The sequence below is a fragment of the Anopheles moucheti genome, chromosome 3 (assembly GCF_943734755.1).
Source record: "Anopheles moucheti chromosome 3, idAnoMoucSN_F20_07, whole genome shotgun sequence".
Taxonomy (NCBI): domain Eukaryota; kingdom Metazoa; phylum Arthropoda; class Insecta; order Diptera; family Culicidae; genus Anopheles; species Anopheles moucheti.
This window is the reverse complement of record NC_069141.1, coordinates 90,521,726-90,543,079: the sequence shown is the minus strand read 5'-3', so window position 1 is coordinate 90,543,079 and position 21,354 is coordinate 90,521,726. Positions and strand designations below refer to the sequence as shown.

The 21,354-nt window shown below is 46.5% G+C and overlaps 3 protein-coding genes across 4 annotated transcripts; 1 reads left to right on the top strand and 2 right to left on the bottom strand.

Annotated features, from left to right (window-relative positions):
* Nucleotides 1–286: 286 nt before the first annotated feature.
* Nucleotides 287–6,514, bottom strand: LOC128303552 (DNA polymerase theta). Its single transcript, XM_053040537.1, has 4 exons — nucleotides 5,252–6,514; nucleotides 3,951–5,189; nucleotides 1,728–3,796; nucleotides 287–1,663 (listed from the first exon to the last, which is right to left on the bottom strand). The coding sequence occupies exons 1-4, from the start codon at nucleotides 6,512–6,514 to the stop codon at nucleotides 298–300; spliced, it is 5,937 nt and encodes a 1,978-aa protein (XP_052896497.1). The 3' UTR covers nucleotides 287–297.
* A 421-nt stretch (nucleotides 6,515–6,935) lies between these two features.
* LOC128300909 (vinculin) lies at nucleotides 6,936–18,762 on the top strand. Of its 2 annotated transcripts, XM_053037157.1 has the most exons (5): nucleotides 6,936–7,019; nucleotides 11,727–11,995; nucleotides 13,902–16,625; nucleotides 16,699–16,776; nucleotides 18,386–18,762. In XM_053037157.1, exons 2-5 carry the CDS (start codon nucleotides 11,939–11,941, stop codon nucleotides 18,419–18,421), a joined length of 2,895 nt encoding a protein of 964 aa, XP_052893117.1. In that variant the 5' UTR covers nucleotides 6,936–7,019; nucleotides 11,727–11,938; the 3' UTR covers nucleotides 18,422–18,762. The 2 variants fall into 2 exon arrangements, with proteins under 2 accessions (XP_052893117.1, XP_052893118.1); XM_053037158.1 differs by having other exon boundaries at nucleotides 16,699–18,762.
* On the bottom strand, nucleotides 18,755–20,668 carry LOC128300910 (2-oxoisovalerate dehydrogenase subunit beta, mitochondrial). The gene is made up of 3 exons (XM_053037159.1): nucleotides 20,550–20,668; nucleotides 19,543–20,412; nucleotides 18,755–19,474 (listed from the first exon to the last, which is right to left on the bottom strand). The coding sequence occupies exons 2-3, from the start codon at nucleotides 20,410–20,412 to the stop codon at nucleotides 19,247–19,249; spliced, it is 1,098 nt and encodes a 365-aa protein (XP_052893119.1). The 5' UTR covers nucleotides 20,550–20,668; the 3' UTR covers nucleotides 18,755–19,246.
* Nucleotides 20,669–21,354: the final 686 nt, after the last annotated feature.

Genomic DNA, 21,354 nt, shown 5'->3' with positions numbered 1-21,354 from the left:
CGATTTCGGTTTCAGCCAGAAACAATTCAGCTATCAATAAGAATCTTTATAAACAAGCATCTCGAAGCCCATGGTGTTGGCAGTCCATATCACGATTGATACATTCTTGTGAGTAGCAGTAGTGGTAGTTGTAGTTTATATAATAACGCAAGCAAGCCGCGCAATAAGGCAAGCGTACATTGTAAGTTATGGAATCGTTTCAATACTTTTGAGCATGGCCTTAGTCTGGCTGGTTTGGTGTGAGTCATCTTGGCAATACTTTGTAAGCGCTAATATGAAATGCACTCTGCCCTTCGGCTATCGTCCCAACGACAATTCTTGCATCGTACCCCAAGTGGGGCCGGTTTTTAATTTTACCCTTAGCGGCACGCTCAGTTTGGCACAGTTCTCCATACTGGATTTGAGTATCTTAGCCACCTTAGGTAGCTGTTTGCGTGGAACCTCATAGATCAGTTCATCATGCATGTGCAACACTAACCGAATCTCGCCCAACTCTAGTACGTTCCGATATTTACCCAAATTACGTCTCATGCGCACGATAGCGTTCTTTAGAATATCGGCTGCCGAACCCTGGATTGTGGTGCAGACCGCCTGACGCTCTGCTTCAGCACGTTCACGGGCATTCTCGCTGGAAATGGCCGGCAAATGGCGTCGCCGCCCGGTTAGCGTTTCGATGTATCCAAGCTGTCGGGTTAACCGTACGACACGCTCGATGTAGCGACGTATCTCTGGGTAGGTGGCGTGAAATTGTTCCATTACGGTTCGTGCCGCATCCTCATCGAGTTGCAATTCGGCTGCCAGTGTGCGTATACCCATACCGTAAATAACGCCGTAAACAATTGCCTTTGTGCGGTTTCGCAGCTCTTCGCTTACGTCCGATTCCCTTTCGATCTGGTTCCAGCGAGCCGCTAACGCTCGGAACACGTCCTTACATTCGCTTCCATCGTTAGCACCCAGTGCCGTCAGTAATTGCCGGTCCTGAGACAGGTGCGTTAGAATGCACAATTCGAGCTGACAAAAGTCAGCAGAAAGCAATACCGTCCTTTCGGGATCGGTACACACGAACGTGCTGCGACAGCTGAACATACGCTCACCATCCGTTTCGTATCCAAGACCGGCCGGTACAGTAAAGTCCTTCACCACCGTCTGCAGATTGGGTTCGTGCATAGTAATGCGACCAGTTGAAGTGAAACAGAAGCTACGTCCATGCACCCGTCCACAACCGGGACGTATGACCCGGTACAATGGTTCGATAGTCCTGGTGAGGTTACTTTCTATTTTACGATGTGCAATCACGAGCGCGGCTAGTGGACTTTCCAGCCGCTCCAGTACCTGTCGCACCGTGCGGCAACGCTTTTGATTGCCACTGGCTAGTTGCAACGCTTTAGCAACGGCACGCGATGAACCGAAGTCAAGTCGACGGTTACCATTGAGTTTTCGCGCTTCGTCCGCGATGCGATCGCGACATGCTTTAAGGCGTGTGATCAATACTCCCAGACGATCACGATCGACAGGAAATCCGATCACTTCGGCACGTGCCAATGCCAGCTGGACAGGCATTTCCCGTGACGTAAAACAGACCAGAAGCGAATCTCCGCTAACAGCAAGTCGCTTACCTATACACGGCATCAATTGGCTAATTAGCAGACACTCAACGGCGCATCTGTTGTGGAAAACGAAATGATAAAAACAAATTTAAAATGCTAAAGCTAGATAATTACACTCACCGCTGTTTGGCATCGATCGGACTGTGGTGGTTCAAACCATGGCCGGTCCACTTGGGCGTTACCCAACGCTGTCCTGTCCACATCAATTCGGCCTCCTTCAGTGTGGGACAGTGTCGTTCGATCATTGCATCTAATGTGAGAGTTTCTGTGTCTGTTTGAAGCAACCAGCAAGCTATCCTTGGATCCTGTATCGTAGCGGCCATCAGCTCATCGCCTTCCGCAGCAGGAATTAATCCTGCCCGGTAGACGATCTTCAACTGATCCTTGGCGTCAAGCAGCGTAATCGTTACTGCTTCCCTACTGAACAGGGTGCGTAAAAAGCGAACCTTTTCGTTCCTATCTATGATCGTGTCGTTCTGAAAATCGATGTAATATACAATAGACGACGTATCCTGCATTGCCATTGCCATCCCAGCGAGGTAAAGGTTATCATCAAACGGGTATGCAAACAATCGTTTGCGAGCCTTAGATATACGTTCGATCTTCTGTAGATGTCCTCCAATGCTGGTACCGGAAGGAGACTCTTCCTGCGCAACGCCGAATGCGATCGTTAAAGAGCTTTGCTTGGCAACAAGCTGGCAAAACTGTTCATACGCGGCAAGTTCCTTGCAGACTTCGATGATTGTTAGTCGTTTGGTGCTATCATTATGCATGACCGCACTCTTCTTACCCGCACGATCGTTCCTCATCAGCAGGGAGTTGTGAAAGTGTGTTGAATTCGATGATTCACCATGCGACAAGAGCAGGCTAGATGTTTGTTCGTCAGCTTTCGCCGTACTCGAACGATTATGCTCTTCTTCGCCTTTAAGTTCCTGTTCTATTTGCTGCTCATCTCCATCGCCTTCATTCTTTTTCACCGCACCAGTTTCGATCGTCTGTGACCAGCATGGATTTGCGAGACCATGCTCTAACTGCAAATAGTTACGCGCTTCCTGTATGAGCAATCGCGCTGCCTCCTCCACAGTTACGCCCGATCGTCCAGTGAGGTAAAGATTACGCAGACGCTTCCTGCGTTCCGCCTCGTATTCGTTTTCGTTTTCGCGTACGCGTTCAGCCTCGAAGCTGGTACGATTGTGCAGAATGGTTTCGACCGTGAGTCGTTCCGCATTTGCTAACTGCACCAGCCCGGTAATTCCACCGTCGTACAGCAATCGCGCACGTTGTCCATTCAGCGAAGGTATGCGCATGAGATCGAGTAGCTCGTGCGCCACACCGAAGAACAAACGCTCGCGGAATTGCGCAACCAGCAGCTGTAGAAGAGTCCAGTTTAACGACGCACAGAACGCAGTCACAATGCCGGCGAACGTGGCCGATACTTGCTGCAGGCTTTGCAACAACCCTCGGCAGCATTTAAACTTATGTGCAACATTGCCCAGCGGCACTTCGTGCACCAGCTCGAGCAATGCCAGTGCTGTGTAAAAGCGTTTGTGTATCTGCAAACTACGATAGTCCAGATTGGCGGCACCACGCATTGCACGCACCATGAATGATTCCTTTACACCGACCAACTCACCGACGCGCTTTGAAGCACTGGGTAGCTTTTCCCATAGATCGAGAAAGTCCATCCAATCGATCTGCTGCCACTGGTAGGCAACCGAGTACGGTGTCACTAGGTAGATTGCATGCAGCTCCGACTCCAGCACGAAACACTGCCGAGCACGTTGCAGCTCACTAAACAGAAGAAATCCATCCTTCGGTGGTAGCGACGCCGCTAAGCAGGCATGACCAAGCCTGGTAGCGTTGAGGACGGTTCGCTTGGTAATGATGGACGTATTGCCATCCTCCACGTGATCCTGTTGCAAAAGGCGAATGAACTCATATTCAAGCAAAAAAGATATGCACGAGACAATTGGATCCATTTCCTCACTACCCTCGTGAGGATCCATCTCGTCACCGACTAGTGTTCGTTTTGGTTTTAACCATTTCGTTTGGTAAAGCTGATCGTTCACTGTGAAACGATGCTCCCGTTCACAGCTGTACAGCGTTGCGTTGACAAACGTTTCCAGTTCCTGAGATGTAGTGGCGCTGCCAGAGGCGATGATTTCCAGTATCGCTCGCTTCAAATGAGCCTACAAGAAACAAATGCATTTATTGTTATAAAATTACGATCCATAACATTAACGATTCATTATTGTCCACGAATATTCATGAATCCTCATATATTCTTAGCGACTCATAATCTAATCACCTTCTCAAGACACAATGCTTACAACGTTTACTTACATAGTTCTCACTGTCTAAGCACGATCGCACCGGTGGTAGCTCGGTTCCACTAAGCTCCCATCCGATCTTTTCCTCTGCCGGGCTGCATATAAGTATGGACTCTCCGAGCGTATCCCGTCCGGTTCGGCCAGCCCGTCCAATCATCTGTTTATACGTCAACGAACTCATCGGTCGGCCACCGAACTTGGGTGTACGGATGATAACACGTCTAGCAGGTAAATTCACTCCACTGCTTAAGGTACTAGTGGCCACGATAATGCGCAACGCACCAGCTCGAAACGATCCCTCAATAATGTCCCGCTCGTCCGTCGTTAGACCGGCATGATGAAAAGCGACACCATAACGTACGGTTTTTTCCAACACACTGTCCAATCCGGCTGGGGAGTTACGAAGCTGCAGCAGTACCTCGTCCTGCCTCACACCGTCCAACTGTTTGCGTAATTCATTCCGCAGTTCATCGTGCGGATGATTATCTTTGCGAAGCGTGTGTAGCGTACTGGCAAGCGAGATGGCCAATTGTTCGCACCAGTCCTTGGATGGGCAGAATACGATCACCGCGCAACTTTCAAGAATCGTCTCGAGACAAAGCAACACCACGTGGTCCGTATCCTTCGGTATAGTGTATCCGAGCACCGAACCGTTTAGAACTCGAATTGTTTCACCTTTCGCACTGTAAACCCGATTGCCTATCTTAATCATCTCTACCAGCGCAATAGGCCGAAAGTCGGTGCGGTAAAGGTCCGCCTTTAGCCACCGGGCAAGTAAATCAATGTTGGGCAGTGTGGCGGACATACAGACGATCTGTATCCGATGCTCACAGCGAGACGCAACGTAACGAATTTTCGTGAGCAGCAGTTCCAAAATGTAGCCACGCGAAGGGTCCGAAATGAGATGCACTTCATCGACCACAACAAGTCCCAGCGTGGTGAGGGCGTTCTGCTCCAGCAGCCGGTTCACAATTGAGTTAGCCTTCTCGATCGTGCAGACGGCAAGATCGACCGACTCGAAACCACCGGGTGGGTGATAACCGCCATAAAACCCTTCAACGCGCAACCCACCTGGTTCGAGGAGGTCCTTCAGATAAAGCATCTTCTCCCGTGCAACGGCCACGAACGGAAGAATGAACAATGCTTTTAATTTTCGTTCAGTAATCGTTTTGGCAAGCAGAAACTCACTCATAAGTGTTTTACCAGCAGAAGTTGGTGCGCTGTAGATGAGATTTTTGCCTTCCAGAACCACCTGCAATGGGATTTAAAATGTTAAAACGAAAGGTGTAAAATTCAGAATTGAAAAAAGATTACCTCCTTGCGAGATAGACATTCCACCTGCCAGGGGAACAGCTCGACGATACCCTTCCTTGCATACTCGTCTGTAATCGAACTCGGCAGACCCCAATTGACGAGCAAACGTAAGTCTTTCGTTTCATCGAAGCTCATACTGCCAACAAGTGGTCTCTTTTCTGACTCAGTTTGGGTTCTTGGCCCTTTTGGCAGGTTTATTACACTTGTGGAAAATATACTACTTTCGTCGTGCCCGTTGGCAACTGTATCTAAAAGGGAAGATTCTTTGGTGTTACGAAGCGAGTTTACCAATTCTGACTCGATAAAATTAACCATTTCTGCATGGCGTGACTGATGATGGTTCTCGTCGAATTCTCCCTGGCCTAAAGCAATACTAGCCGTTGTTAATGGTTGAGAAAAGGTAACATTTTCTATGTCGATGGCCACGTCCGCGATCGTATCGTCCGCTGAATCGACTCGGAGAGATTCTATGAGACTGCTAGTCTCAAACAGCTCGTCCATACCGGGTTCGCTCGAGATGGCACGATCAAACAATGTTTCGCTAAAGATCTCTAGTTCACTCTCAGCCATGGTTACCTGTTTATGCTGGCTGTCCGCATGTGCCGCAATTTCTTCAGCTTTATCAAGGGTAAAATCGCTCGCTTCGAAAAGAGTATTAAAACTGCCCTCTTTAGGAGCGTTTGGATGGGACGGCATCAATATTGATTGGCTACGAACAGCGTCCATTGAAAAGGCACTATTTTGAAAGAGGGCTTCAAATTCATCGCTTTGCCGAATGGATATTTGCTTTCCCGGAGAGGGTCCATGGTTGGATTTCTCTGAATGTTGCCGACAATCTTGTGTTCGTTTTAAAGCATTTCTGCGAGTAGATTGATCGATATTGAACTGAACGTCACTATTGAACAACTCTGAAAAATTATCCTTGCTACGAATCGAAGAGCACTTTGCATCTTTGCCACCCTTAAGATTGCTAGCGCTTGAATGTTGCCCATCAGATCTACTACCGGTACGATTTTTTGGTTTGCGTCCTCTGGTTTGTGTCGATATAATCTGCAACCTTTCCCGAACACTTCGCTGTCGCGACAATTCGGCAGGACATTTTGTGTTTGTTGGTGATTCCTCGATCACTTCCTCGGTGCTGCTCTGCTGCTTCCGTTGTGATCTTGTTGTTCGTTGGTTGGTTGGAGGCGTATGTGCTTTCGCATGTTGTCTTTCTAGTGCATCAAATGTATTATCGCCTAATTGCAAGGACTGGGAAAACATAACTTTTCATTCACGAGTTGGGAAGAAATTAGAAATCTGTTGCAGCATCTACGGGAAATGAAACGCGCACGATCAATTGTTGTTTGATTTGAAAACAAAATTTGACATTTGGAGCGTTTGTTTACGATCTGCGGGCGGCAACGTTTGTGCCACATGACATCACGGCGGCTAATTTTAATATTGTCCAATATACGCCCCTTTCTGGATCACGTTTTATTTTAAACAAAAGTGCATAAATTATTTGTTCGCTGTAACATTGTAAAGGTTTCGTTGTAGCCCTTCCTCGAGCTACAATTCGTATTATTTTTTACAGAACCGACCTGTCAAATCATTCTGTTCGAGACCATCGCCTGCTGTCCGTCTTGCGTGAAGTGAAATAACAAGAAGACTTTGTCAGATACAGAACATTCGTGCGTGCGGTGGTTACTGGTGGTTGTTGAAAGGGCTCAGAACAAACATCTCGCGCAAACCCTATAAGAAAGTGTGAAAAGCACCTCCCTCACAGGTATTTTATTGCTCATCGAATCTAATATTAAGTTTAATTTGTCGAATTGCCTTTGAACCGTGCATTTACCATCAAGCAAAGACGCCGAATCAATAATATTCTTTCCGTACTGCGTCCTTAAAAGGAAATAATTCATCTCGGTTCGTCTGAGATTCTGCTGATGTTGTTTGCGTTCAGTGAAATCTGTTCTCATGTGCGAGGTGTAGAAAATAGCAGCTTGTGAGATTTGTTTGCATCGGAAGCTCCGTACCTGCGAGGATGTTATTGCGTTTTCCATCGAAACATATCTCTTCATTGTACAATAACAAGAAAATTATTTCTTTTTATAGAACCTGTTTTTACTAGCAAGTTTTAATGGAGAAAAGTAATTATCAATGTACAATTTTAATGCCAGGTGTATGTGTGATGAGAATAATTTACATTAATGGTGATATCAAATCTAATTTGTGTTATATCAGCATGTTTGCAACAGATTCCATGAAAAGAGAATGGGAGAAAATGAGAAAACGCGTTCCGATGAAAGAAGACATAAAATCTCAGAATGCACGTTGATCGCGCGCTACAAGTGACCGAGAAGAAGAGAATCTTAATAACAAAGAAAAACACACACACGCACACATCCTGCATACGCGTAAGGTTCTCTCGCCAAAATGAATGATCTCATCTCATCGCAATCGCGCGAGCCGAACCAAAGCAAACTTTCGCGTCCCAGTCTCACTTCTGTAGATTCCGCCGTGCAGGTGAGGCGTTCAGTGCGTGGTGCTCCGGTGTATTAAAGTTTTTTTTACCGTTCTTTGGATCGCGGAGGCGCTAAACACGGTGTAAGCATTTCACAACCAGTTGTTTTAACTAGGTTTGCCCTTTGTTTTAGTTTTATCAAAAGAAAAAGAAGATATGTTCGTGAACAGTGGGCAAAACCATCTCATGGTGAGATAAATCGTCGCGATCTTCGTGTGGTGAAACCAGAATCGCCTTAAAGTGCAACGACTGCACCATCGATCCAGCTTGTCCAGATGAAAGCAATAGCCTGTGTGTGTGTGTGTGGGTGTGTGTGTGCGGAAAGTAAAAGGAATGCCAAAGAAAGCCAAGATTATGTGCATTCCCGAAATGAAGGGACACAATTATCGATGACCGAATGTGTTTACCAGAATGTGTATGGACCAGTAATTGAGCACAATTGTTTATCCCGGTCGAGCGGCTTGTGGTGTGTGGTGTTAAAAAAAGGACATGATCTCACAGCGAAACGGAACAAAACAACGATACGCTACTTGTTCGGTAACGTGTGAGTTTGTGCATGGAAATGGAAAAGAAATCGTAAAATATGGTGCATTTTAGATGTCCACAATCCCCAGGCCCTGAAGTTATCGCAAAGTGATAAGCCCGGAAACACACCTTTGCCTTACTTGTTTGTTTATTTACTGATAAAGAAGCTAACCATCGAAGACGCTGATGAAAGCGTTGATTCATTCGTAAGAACGCAATATCTCGTCCAAGCAATGTGCCTGTAAAGGTTTCGTGGGCTTAGTACTTTCCATTCTATTCTGGGACAGAAAAATGTTTTAGTTTCAAAATTTTTATGATATTTATGGGTAGTTAAAACTCTTGACATAAATTTCCGAACATTTATCAACGATCAGCGATTGACTAAAGAAACACATGAATCTTCGGAAACAATGGAATTTCGAGTATCGGGTTGTCATGAATCGTTAGAACAGAGATTCAGAGCCATTCATTCGATGCAAACATTCTATCAGATTCACATAACACTATATTTTGTTGTCTTAAATCGGAAAATAGTTGGCAATTGTGAAACAACTCCCAAGAAAATCCTTATCTCCCGGTAGAATTTCCATCCTCCGCGCGTATACATGCGAACTCGTTATTTCCGATGGCAAGCTCAAAATGATTCACGATTCTGCCTACCAAGTGTTGGCCCCGCTGGTAGTAATTTATTCTCCACTTCTAACTCCCCCACAGGTCCCTCGGCCCCCGGGGGAAGCAGAGTAGGCAGGCCTGGCGTCTTCTAATAATAACCGACGCTTTCGCCCGGTTTGCCCAGTACTGGATCTAATTAGAATGAACGGGTTTCCTTTTCGAGCGTTTGGCAGTGTTTCTTTAAAGGGAGGCATGGAGATGTATTGATTTTTTTCCTCCACATTTCGTTACGTGTCCGCTCGTAACACACTTCGGACCTCGAATATGTACAAAATTTAACCAAAGGCGATAACTAGCTCCCTCGGGGGAGATGCGTAGACAGTGAAAGAGGAATTTATGAAGAAGAAGATGGAAAAACATTCTTCTTTGGAGCATGTTTCTTTTGTATATGTTCGTACGTTACATGATCTTCCTAAGCTGATTGGTCTCTATGCGAGGGGAAATTCCTTGAGCTAGCGGGAAAAACACCGATAGCTGGCCAGTTTCAAAAATAAGCAGCAACCTTCAAAAATATAACCGAAGCAAAACGGGGAATAAATAGACTCTCGGCACACGGTACGGTATGGTACGCGTCACATAAACAATATTGTTGCAGTGTATTTATGCTTGTGGCCACCCATCGTTGGAACTACCACTACACATTGGGCGGTTCTCATGGTTCTTTCTACCGAACCTCCAGCAAATCGCATACCGCCCACTTGTGAAAGGTGTCTGTGTGTGTGTGTGTGTGTGTTTGTTTGTTTCCCTTGACTGGTCCACGGTCTCATATTCACCCAGTACCCGGTTTGCTTCTACTTCTTTCTCTATTAATAAACACTAACATCCAAGGCTGTGGTTTCCCGTCAGCGAATGTCCCTCAGAAGTGGTGGTCGGTCACCTGCGCCTGGGTGATCGCAACCCACTCGGACCAGTCCACTGTAAATCCGACCATCAACAAAACGTTCCTAAGGGGGCATTACTCGTGACAATGAATTCGGATGGCGAACGCACTGTTGCGCCCACATCATCCTACCGAACGAATGCGAGGACAAAAGTGTGTTACGTAGCAGGATAGTTCGGTAACGCGAGATGCGAGAGACATTTATCTCAGCATCCAACCACTTGACGCGATCGTTCGCGTTGTGCTTCGTACGTGTGTAGGCAGGGATTGCCCAAAGCAACAACGAAATTAATAACAAATAGATTAGGACGCTTTTTAATTGATGGCGTAAATGTCAACAATATTTGTATGTTGGTAACGTTTCGCACCTCAATCACAGCTCCCCAACTACGGGTGAACTGATCGTGACACCACATGGTCCGCACCACTGCTCTACGACAATTACGTCAGATGATTGGCCACCGCCAGCAAGTCCACCAGCTGCTGCTGGTTCCTTGAACTGGCGACTCATTTTCATTGCGTTTTGGTGACGTATTGGCGCTGTCGATGGTTTCATGCCGTTGGTTCATTAATGGTCGTTTGGATTGTAAACTTTGGAACTCGTATGTCGAACATGTCGTCACCGGACTGGGCACTGGAAGGTGACGCATTTATTAAGAATATCTAGTCTGAGCACTGTCCCGAAACGGAAGACGGACGCGGAGAAAAAAAAATCGCTACACGCTATGGGGTAACATCAAATTGGGAAGGGTGGTCTGTGACGCGTCATGTGCTTTGAGTTCAAAAAAGGAACTGCTGACGTCGCGACTAAGGCACGGAGAGCCGCGAAAGAGAAACTGATGGCCTCCCCCCGGTATATTCAATGTCAAGTGCATGCCCTTCTCGTGAGGTTGTTGTGTGATTGGACGCTTGAATGTCTCTTAGTTGGTTATTGTTGCTCAATGTAGGCTACCCCCTTTGTTTTATGCTTTTGTTTTTGGTGTCGTTCCTCGCATTTCTCGGATATGTGAGTCTACCCATCCGGGCGACACCTTTTCTTGGCCTTAGGCAATGGAGATGCATTGAGGGTGCTTTATTTTCGTTTCCGATGTTGGGTGGTAGTGGCGGAGTAATGGTGGTTGTGGATGTGAGGATGTCGTCTCAAGGGTCGACACACAGGAGTACATCAGGGCCAACCAGCCCTTGGTTGGACGTGGATAATGCAGGCGTTTATTTATTCCATAACTTTGTTTTACCAGCGGAATTAAGTTCGCCCTAAGAAATTACTATACCCAGAGTGGAGGAGCGATAGTTGAAATGATTTCAATTTCTTAAACTGTTGTCCCAGTACTTGTTCTCATTAAATGCATCTCCTAAATATTTACAATATTCATCTACTGTATGACCAACAACATGATGTATCCCTGGTCTCCTCAGTCTGATCTGATCTTTAGTCTGACAAAAGAACCTCAGTTTAAAAAAATTATTTCGTCACCATCTATCTTCGCACACCATATGCTACTTTATGTTTCTTGCGTTGGGTTGTAGGCGTGGTAGCAGTGCCCGTCGCGTGTCTATCCATTTTCGGACCTGTCGAAACGCTTTTCCTGTTTGCCGTTTTTTGGTTTAGGGTTGCCGGTAATGTGTGGGAAGACGCGGCGTTCAAAACGGGCGTGAAAAGCGAACCAGAGCGTATCGAAAAGATCAATCGGAAGTATATCACCCAACCACATCCGATCGTTGTTCGTTCGTGAGAGAGCAGATGGTGCACAATCTGTGGCCTTCGGAAGGAAATCTTCCTAAAACATTTCGTTGCGAACTTGTCCCAGTTCCTCCCAAACGCTGGACGTAATGGCGCCGTGTGTTCATTCGATTATCGCTAACTCAATATTCTTCATTTTGCTCCATTCCAGATTGTACCTCGATTGTTCCGGTTGAATGATTTCGATTGGAGACGAAAACTCATAAATACGCGGGCGTATAAAAAAATACACGGACTCTCAACGGCGCCCGATCGAGTAACGATCGCACGAAGACACGTACACAGACGTGTTGCTCTCGAAAGAACTAACCTGCAATTGCATCATCTCCCCACATCAACCGCAGAGCAACGGTAGCTGCAAAAATGCCTGTGTTTCATACAAAAACCATCGAGAGCATCTTGGAGCCAGTGGCCCAACAGGTACGTTGAGTCGTAAAACCCGATGAACTGGTTGGGGCACGAAGTCGTTCGTTGAAGCTATATGTTCCGTGCTTTTGGACGTTATTTTTATTTACCAACAAACTTCCACCAAACCAAACTAAGCCGGAAGACGGTGTCATTGAATCCGATTCGACATCCGTGATGAGTGATGGAGCAATTGATTCAGTTTCTGGCTGGTGTGTGACTTGTGGGTGTATCCAAGTGACGCCAGAACACACACTCACACACACATTGCTCATGCATCGCATTATGCTGAGGGTGGAGAACATTATGTGAAGGAATTTAATTTTAGCACAGACAGCGAATTATACGTGCCGCTGGGCCTGCAAATGTCTAATGTGATGACGATCACGTTGATGATGGGCAGGCGATTTGGATGGCGTTGAAAACATTGCATTGCCCCGATTGTTTCGATCGGACGCCAAAACAGTACGTGAGTCAGTTCATCCGAGATGGTGGATATTTGATGACGGTCAAAGCAATGTGAGTATCAAAGTTTTCCCGTTACCGTCACACCATGTGCCGGTTGTTTTGAACGAGAGTGTCCCTTCCTCATTCCACTTTCCGCAAACGGGACTACAAGGGAGTGTCCAATTTCACGCGAGTTAGCCGAACCAAGCCAAACGGTGTTGTCGTTGGTGCCGCGTTGGTTGTTCCCTTCTGTTTTGCCAAAAATAACGTATGATTCACTCGAAAAAGCGACCGCTCTGGGGTTGCTCGCCAGGTCGATGGTCCGATACGCTGGCGCGCGTATACGCGAACCAAACGAGAACGTTTTAAGGAAAAGGAACCACAAGCCAAGCGGGGTGGGTGCGAGGAGAAGGCAGAATTTGTGGGGTGGAAACCGCAAGACAGAAGAAACGATGGCGATCGCCACTGCGTTACGAATGCATGCCAGTTTCGTTGGATGCGGTTTTCCGGTTTAATGATGTTTCTTTTTATTGCCCATTAATGAGACAAAGTCAGTCTCTTGCATATGCAGTGTAACGTTTACTCCCGTGTTAAGGGTGGGGTCCACCTGACTACCAGCACGATGTGCTCGTGAATAAGATTAGCAAAGATGGAGGATTTCACTGTTGAAGTTAAAGCATGTGCAACATTAACCGTTTACTTTGAAGCACTTGAGAAATTTAAAGCTGCACTGTATTCAATTCAAGCAGACTCTATTGAGTGTGCAGCACAACACATCGTGTGATTAATGGATATTAAATTGATGACTTGCGTCGCTCGAAGAGTGTGACGTTCAGGGTGCTCTGAATTAATCGAGGTGTGCCAAATAGCGAAAAACACATAAAAATCTAATCAGAATGAGGGCGTATATTGATCGGTTAGATCGGCGTGATACAGAGAAGAATAATTTGGCACCATGTCAGCGATAAAAGCGAATATCCTTCAGGCACAGGCGCATGGCGAAGCGAAGGCGTGGAAGGTTTATGGGTTATTCTTTTTGGGAAACGACGGCGACTAATGGTCGCCCATGGTTGGCCGTTGCCCAGCTGTCTCGGGCAATGAGGTGTACTATCGTTCTATCTTCCTTTTGATTAAAGCAGAGTGGCATAGGCAGACTTTCGTGTAGTTTTTTTTTGCATCTTGCCATGTGATATTGAAAGGTCACCTAGTTTCTGGGAAGGTGAAGGAATAAAAAATTGTATCATGTACAAAGTTGTGTAATTCGTGCAAGAGCTGTAAATAAGAAACGTGTCTAAAAAACGATGATGGACAGTAAGATCATACCGTGAGAAAGCAAAACGTTAATGCAAAAGTATCAACAATATTCCACAACGGTGGCACGGTTACTTAACAAGTCCCAACCAGATAACATAGATAAAGAGTGCGTGCTTTCGATTAGTTGCCGCAAAATAACACGATATCATGTTTGCCGTAGGTCTCACGGTTGGTCATACTGCACGAAGAAGCGGAAGATGGCAACGCAATGCCAGATCTCGGCAAACCAGTGCAAGCTGTATCACTGGCGGTGACGAACCTTGTTCGAGTCGGACGAGAAACTATACAGAACTCCGACGACGACATACTGAAGCAGGATATGCCATCGTCCCTGACCCGTGTCGAAACAGCCGCACAACTCCTGGAAGAAGCATCGCTCATGCTCCGTTCCGATCCATTTTCCGGCCCGGCGAGAAAGAAATTGATTGAAGGTTCCCGGGGTATTCTCCAGGGTACATCCTCGCTGTTGCTCTGCTTCGATGAATCCGAGGTGCGTAAGATCGTGCGTGAGTGTAAGCGTGTTCTCGACTACTTGGCCGTATCGGAGGTGATTGATTCGATGGAGGATCTGGTGCAATTCCTGAAGGATCTTTCGCCGTGTCTGAGCAAGGTTACACATCAGGTGGGTGCACGCGAGAAAGAGCTAACGCATCAAGTACACAGCGAGATTTTGGTGCGCTGTTTGGAACAGTTGAAGATCCTGGCGCCGATTTTGATCTGCAGCATGAAGGTGTACATTCTGATCGCGGAACAGAGTGGCAAGGGATCGGAAGAGGCGGCTGAGAACAGGAATTATCTTGCGTCTCGCATGAGCGAGGAACTGCAGGAAATTATCCGCGTGCTGCAGCTTACCACGTACGATGAGGATCAGAGCGAGCTGGACAACCTGACCGTGCTGAAGAAGATCCACAACGCGATCAACAACAAGCTAGAAGCGGCCAACGAATGGTTGCGCAATCCGTACGCACTACGCGGTGGAGTCGGGGAAAAGGCTCTACGTCAGATCGTGGAAAACGGTCTGAAGGTGGCGGATCGTTGTTTGCCGCAGGATTCGCACATTCTGCGCAAGCTAGCCGGTGACATAACGGCGATGACTAACACGCTGTGTGATTTGCGTCAGGAAGGCAAGGGAACGACACCGCACGCGGACAACATCGCACGGGACATTCGCGATAAGCTCGGCAGCTTGGAGCAGTCGGTGCTAAACGCGATCATGGGTGTGGATAAAGCTGGACTGCAGCAGACGGCACATACGGTGCAGGGTCGACTGGAGCAGGCCTGCCGTTGGTTGCAAAATCCAACGCGCGATGACCGAGGGCTGGGTGTGCGAGCGATCGCCCTAATCGTGGACGAAGGTCGTCGCGTGGCGGACGGATTGGGTGGTCACCAGAAAGCGGAGATGGCACAGCTGTGTGATGAGGTGGAGCAGCTAGCGCATGATTTTTCGCAGATGTGCGCAAACGGGCTGGGACATACGCCTCAAGCGCAGGAGCTGGCCCGTCGGCTGAACGAAAAGTTACACGGGTTGAAGAAACAGATTCAGGACGCGGTGGTGAACCGGGTCGTAGAGGACTTTATCGATATTTCGACACCGCTTAAACAGTTCATGGAGGCGGTTGCGCAGCCGGAAGGAACACCCGGTCGAGAGCAAAACTTCAACCAGAAGTCTAACAGACTGCAGGCGTTCAGCAACCGTGCCTCAAAGACGAGTCGAATGGTTGCAGCTGGCGGATCCGGTGGTAACAAGAAGCTGGCGGAGGGATTGCTTGCATCGGCCAATCAAATCGACAGCTTGACGCCACAGCTCGTATCGGCCGGACGAATTCGTATGAACTATCCGACGAGCAAAGCAGCGGAGGAACACTTGAATAACCTGAAGCAACAATACGCTGACACGATCCTGCGCATGCGTACGCTGTGCGACCAGGCCACAGATCCGGCCGATTTCATCGAGGCATCCGAGAAGCAGATGCAGAAACATTCGTTTCTATGCGATGATGCGATTCGTACACGTCAGCCACAGAAAATGGTTGACAATACCTCGAGTGAGGCACGTCTTGCCAATCGTGTACTGCTCGTGGCGAAACAGGAAGCGGACAATTCCGAGGATCCGGAATATATTGGTCGATTGAATGGGGCCTCGGATCAACTTCAGGCTTCCATCTCGCCGATGGTACAGCAAGCAAAGAACGTTTCAACGAATATTGCTGATCCGGTGGCCGCCTCGAACTGGCGCGAAGCGAACCGCGCACTGCTGCAGAGCGTACGTAACGTCCGTGGCGCAGTCACTCACGCGCCTACTGTACCGGAGATGCCAGATCTTTCCCGGTTGCAGTTGGGAGTCGAAGCGGTACCGCCACCGCGGCCGCCGCTGCCACGCGAGAATGTCCCACCAATGCGACCACCACCACCAGTAGCGGAAACGGACGATGAGGACGATGTGTTCCAGGCGGGTAGCATGCCGCACGCGAACCAACCCATCCTGATGGCTGCTCACGGTTTACATCAGGAGGTGCGTCAGTGGTCGTCGAAAGACAACGAGATCATTGCGGCCGCCAAACGTATGGCAGTGTTGATGGCACGCCTGTCCGAGTTGGTGCGTGCCGATTCGAAGGGAAGCAAACGGGAGCTGATTGCTACTGCTAAGCAGATCGCTGAAGCTTCGGAAGATGTGACGCGTCTGGCGAAACAGCTGGCCCGCCAGTGCACGGATAAACGTATCCGTACCAATCTGTTGCAGGTGTGCGAACGCATTCCGACCATTGGCACGCAGCTTAAGATTCTGTCCACCGTGAAGGCCACCATGCTGGGTGCACAGGGATCGGAGGAAGATCGTGAAGCAACCGAGATGCTCGTTGGAAACGCACAGAATCTCATGCAGAGCGTAAGTTTGATTTGCTGGATCACGGTACAGAGTAAAAATTGTGTTTAAATGCTTTTTCCAATTCTTTTGACAGGTGAAAGAAACGGTCCGTGCGGCGGAAGGTGCCAGCATCAAGATCCGATCGGATCAAACCAACCAACGGCTACGCTGGGTACGTCGACAGCCCTGGTATCAGTACTAAGCGGTTGTTTCCCCGTATTGTCGCCTAGCTCTAGTCCTTCATTTCTATCCGTTGATCGTTGTCCTTACTTAATTCTACAACCGTTCCCGCTGACAATATGTCTTCCATGATATGTTGATTGTTCGTTCGCGTAATTCCATCGTTCGTTTGTTAACACACATCATATTAAACAACGCGTGGATGGAAACCTGCGGCGACATAAGTTTACCCACCCATATTGTGTTCCCCCATTTTTGGTGTTAAAGCATCCGGAACATGCGAAAGTGTACCCAGCATGCAAGAAAAACAATACAAGGTAAGCACGTGAATTGTTATTTAAAAAAAACAGAACAGAGGCAATGCGACAGATGAGTCGCATAAGGTTTGAGAGTTATTTCGACTGAAAATATGGATGAAACATTAACGGGAGAAAAAAAAGGCAGTTAGGTAAAAGATCGAAGCAATGTTGCCAAATATGTTAAGAAAGCCGGAAAAGCAAGTTCTTTAAACAGTAACGCCCAAATATGATTTTGGGGGAGAATTTTACAACACGTTATTTGAGAGGAAGTTTTATATGGAGTAAAGAGCAAAGCAATTACCGTAACAAGCTTTAATAGAAACACTGATACACGTTATAAATTGTGGTTTGTTGGAAAGGAACTATAACCGAGAATGGACAACGAAACAAAGGCCAAGATATTTATTAAAAAGAAACCACAAACCGTCGGAAAAAATGAAGGTAATCATTGTGTGCCAGCGATTGATGCGAAAGGATTTTTAAAAGTACTACTTTCTAACTGTTATTACTACTACTTGATTGTTACACAGTACTCCAGACTCCTTCAGGGTTGCAGATAGTCGTCGAATGTCGCCAGATAGGCAAGAGGCGTCCTTAAATGTTGTGCTAAAAAACTAATTACTTACGTAGGATAGACGGTAGTTAAAAGCATGAACAGTTAATTCAGTATAGATGGGAAATGCGATACGCATGCATTGAAGGTGAGTTTGTTATGTTTGTTAACTGATCAATCAAGCAGTTTTCACTGTTTAACTTTGATTTTTGCTTTTTTCGATTTTAATATGTGTTTTATGCGTGGCCCCACGGTGCGGTCACCGTTCTCGCTCCGTAAGTAGTGCAATAATTTGAAGTAAGACAGCTAAAAACAAAAGCCACTCAAAACACTCACAAGTGCGATCGTAACAATCGTGTTTTTTAAATTAGTTCATAAGACTTCTTACGATAGTGATTAATCGCTAGGACCCCTGTTAAACATCGAATGTGTGAACAAATCGTTTTGTGACTATCGGCCGCGTCTATTTACCGCGTAGATTGTGTTACTATAACAAAGCCCAATTTTAATACTGTTCTAAGTGTTCCCAAACTTTGGTGTTTGTTCCCGTTTTGGTTTTGCAGCCAACCAACCGTTTTAGTCGGAACCCTCTTAATAAGCAACCTGGGGAGATAATAAACACAAAAACCCCGAACACTAACGTACAATTGTCGTATACCGACCACAACCAATCATTGACAACAAAATATGATAGAGTAGTAAAGTGTGCAAAGAACAGTGCGCGCCTAACAATCAACGCTTATTTGTAGATGAATTCAACCGATGTTATAGTGAGGATGGTCTAGTAGAGGACATCCGCTATGCAACAACCAAGGCAAGCTCTAAGGCACATGAAAGCAACAACAGGTTCCTCACGAAGTCATTCGATGGCAGCAGGGAAAAGGGGCGTGAAGAATCGTGAAGTTTGCCACTACAGCAAGCGAAGCGACATAAAACCAATGTAATTTCTTAACTCCAACACAGCACGTGAGTGGATAGAATTTGTAACTATTAACAAAAGTGCCTATTTATTATTGTAATACCGAAGCAACACACACACACTTGCATTCTATGTTCTCTTTTTCTACCAATTGTTTTCTTTTCTCTTCGAGTTATAGTGAGAAAATATATTTCAAAAATACTAGCATTTGGTTTACCGTCATGTTTATCTTATCTAAGCATCTTATAATCTAATAATCATCTTTATACAAGCAGAAAGAACAATTATCGGAGTGTAAGCAATTTTAAACCGCTTAGGTGAGCGGTCGTATTGACATGACAGAATGGTCATCCATTCTCCTCCAGGTCACGCGATCGACTCCGGCTCAGATTCGGACTTCTAAGAATAAAACATCAATTATCATTTATGAAATGTGCAAATGGAAAGGCTTTTATAAGGCACAAGAAGTTGTGTACAATATAACAGAGCTAACACAGAAATTATGCCCATAGGATACCAGGGGGGGTAAATGGTATATCTTAGCTTTCTACGTGGGCTTGTCAAATATAAATGCATCCGTTGCTGCGCAGTTGATTCTAAACCAACGACGATCTGGAATCGAGTCGAGTTTGGAGTTTTTTAAAGTGAAGAAATTTATGTGAATAAAGCGCTCTCTTCACTGTGTTGGTTTTCAGTAATCGATCAACTTTCGAATACCCGCTAGACATCGGTGCTTATCGGGAATGTAGAAAGGTTCGAATACATGCGGGAAGGGCGTGTCCCAACCGGTCACTCTCAGCACTGGTGACTCGAGATGAAGGAAACATTCTTCCTGGATGGTGGCGGCCAACTCTGCACCGAATCCATTTGTCAAGGGTGCCTCGTGAGCGATTAGAACGCGTCCAGTTTTTTTCACGGACTGAAACATTGCATGAAATTAAAGATTAATGTCCGGGACCGTACCCAAGTAGAGTGTGCTTAACTTACATTACAAATCGTTTCCTTGTCCCAGGGCAGGATCGAGACTAGATCGATCACTTCACAGCTAACATCTAATTGTTTCCTCGCCATGTTGGCAACTTCCTGAAGAACGTGAATCTGCGTCCCCCATCCGACCAGCGTGACGTCGGTTCCAGTGCGCAAAACATCCGCCTTACCTATTTGCGATTCAAACGCAGCGACTGGAACTTCCTCGACCGCGGCACGATAGAGTGTTTTCGGTTCGAATACAATGCAGGGGTCGTTATCCTTCACACACGCCAACAACAATCCCTTTGCCTTGTTTGGTCCCCTCGGTACCACCACCTTCAAACCTGGCGTGTGGGCAAAGTAGGCTTCGGGGCTTTGGGAGTGATAGCACGCACCATGGCCCACGGCACCGCACGGTGCACGGAAGGTGAGCGAGCCGCAATCGTATAGGTTACCACTGCGGTACCGATACTTGGCCGCCTCGTTAATGATCTGATCGAATGCGGGAAAGATGTAGTCCGCAAACTGCATCTCAGCGATCGCCTTCGCGCCCGTGTTTGCTACTCCGATTGCAAATCCGGCAATGCCCTGCTCACAGAGAGGTGTGTTGAAGACCCGCTGCTTGCCATATTTCTTTTGCAGTCCCATCGAACAACGAAACACCCCACCGAACGCTACGTCCTCGCCAAACACCAGAGCTGAATCGTTCTGCTCCAGTGCGATATCCATCGCTTGGTTGATGGCCTGGAACATGTTCATCTTCTGCGTAGGACCCTCGACCGGTGGTTTAGCATCGGGCTGATACACGAAATGGGACGAATGGCGCATAAATCCATTTCGAGGAATGGCTTTTACGCTGGTGGAGACCACTTTCTGCAGAACATTCATCTACGGAAGGAACACAAGCGTGAAATTATGTAATCGTAGCATTGTACTGTTGCTAAGATCCGATCGTGTGAGGATCGTGCTTGTGGATACTAGAATTAGAGCTAGAAATTGTAGAACGAAATTCTTGAATTACTTACGATTTTATTTGCCTTTTAGAAGACCTTAAATGCGGAATGAAGCAATCCAAGGGATAGGATTATTAGCTGAAAAACGTTCTAGCCGAAGACTGCGATAAGTGTGGCAATCGAATCTGGTAAACAACTTGTTGACAAAATGTTATCACGCTGCACAGCTGGCGGAGTGTGCAAAATATGTGGAATTGGATTGTCAAGTTGTATGATTGAAACGCCATATTTTGATGCAGACTGGACAGTTTACAAACTCATAGTTGAGGTAAAATTAAAGTCTTTGTAGATTTGTAAAGTAGAAGACTGAGTTAGGGTTTGATGGAATATTTTAATGGAAGTAGATTTTCCGTTCAAGAGAGAATTAATTTCAGACCAAATCTGCCTGTCAAAACTAGGGGTATTTTTCAGCTGTTCGGAACGGGGATATTTCTCTTGACAGTGGGATATTATTCCTGGAAAACGTCAGTGAAAAGCATGATGAAAATGGAATGAACGGAAGACAAAGACTGTGATCCACTGTTTCGCAATAGAAATATCTTTGAGAAACAGTAAATTCGGTTCTTTTCCATCGTCATTGTAGTGTGTTTTGAAAGTGAAGTGAAACAGCTCGAAATCATAGTTTTCTCCTGTCGTTTGTGGTAAATATTAGAGACTTTTTCTGATTCAATCTGCGTCCCGTTTGGTGTTTTTAGTTAGTTTCGATAGACAGAGCATTGCGTGAAAGATTTGATACATTTGTGACGAACATGGCAGTTCCTGGAGATTTGTGTGTGTGCGTGTGTTTTTTCACAAAAAGTGTAGCAATTGTTTCTTG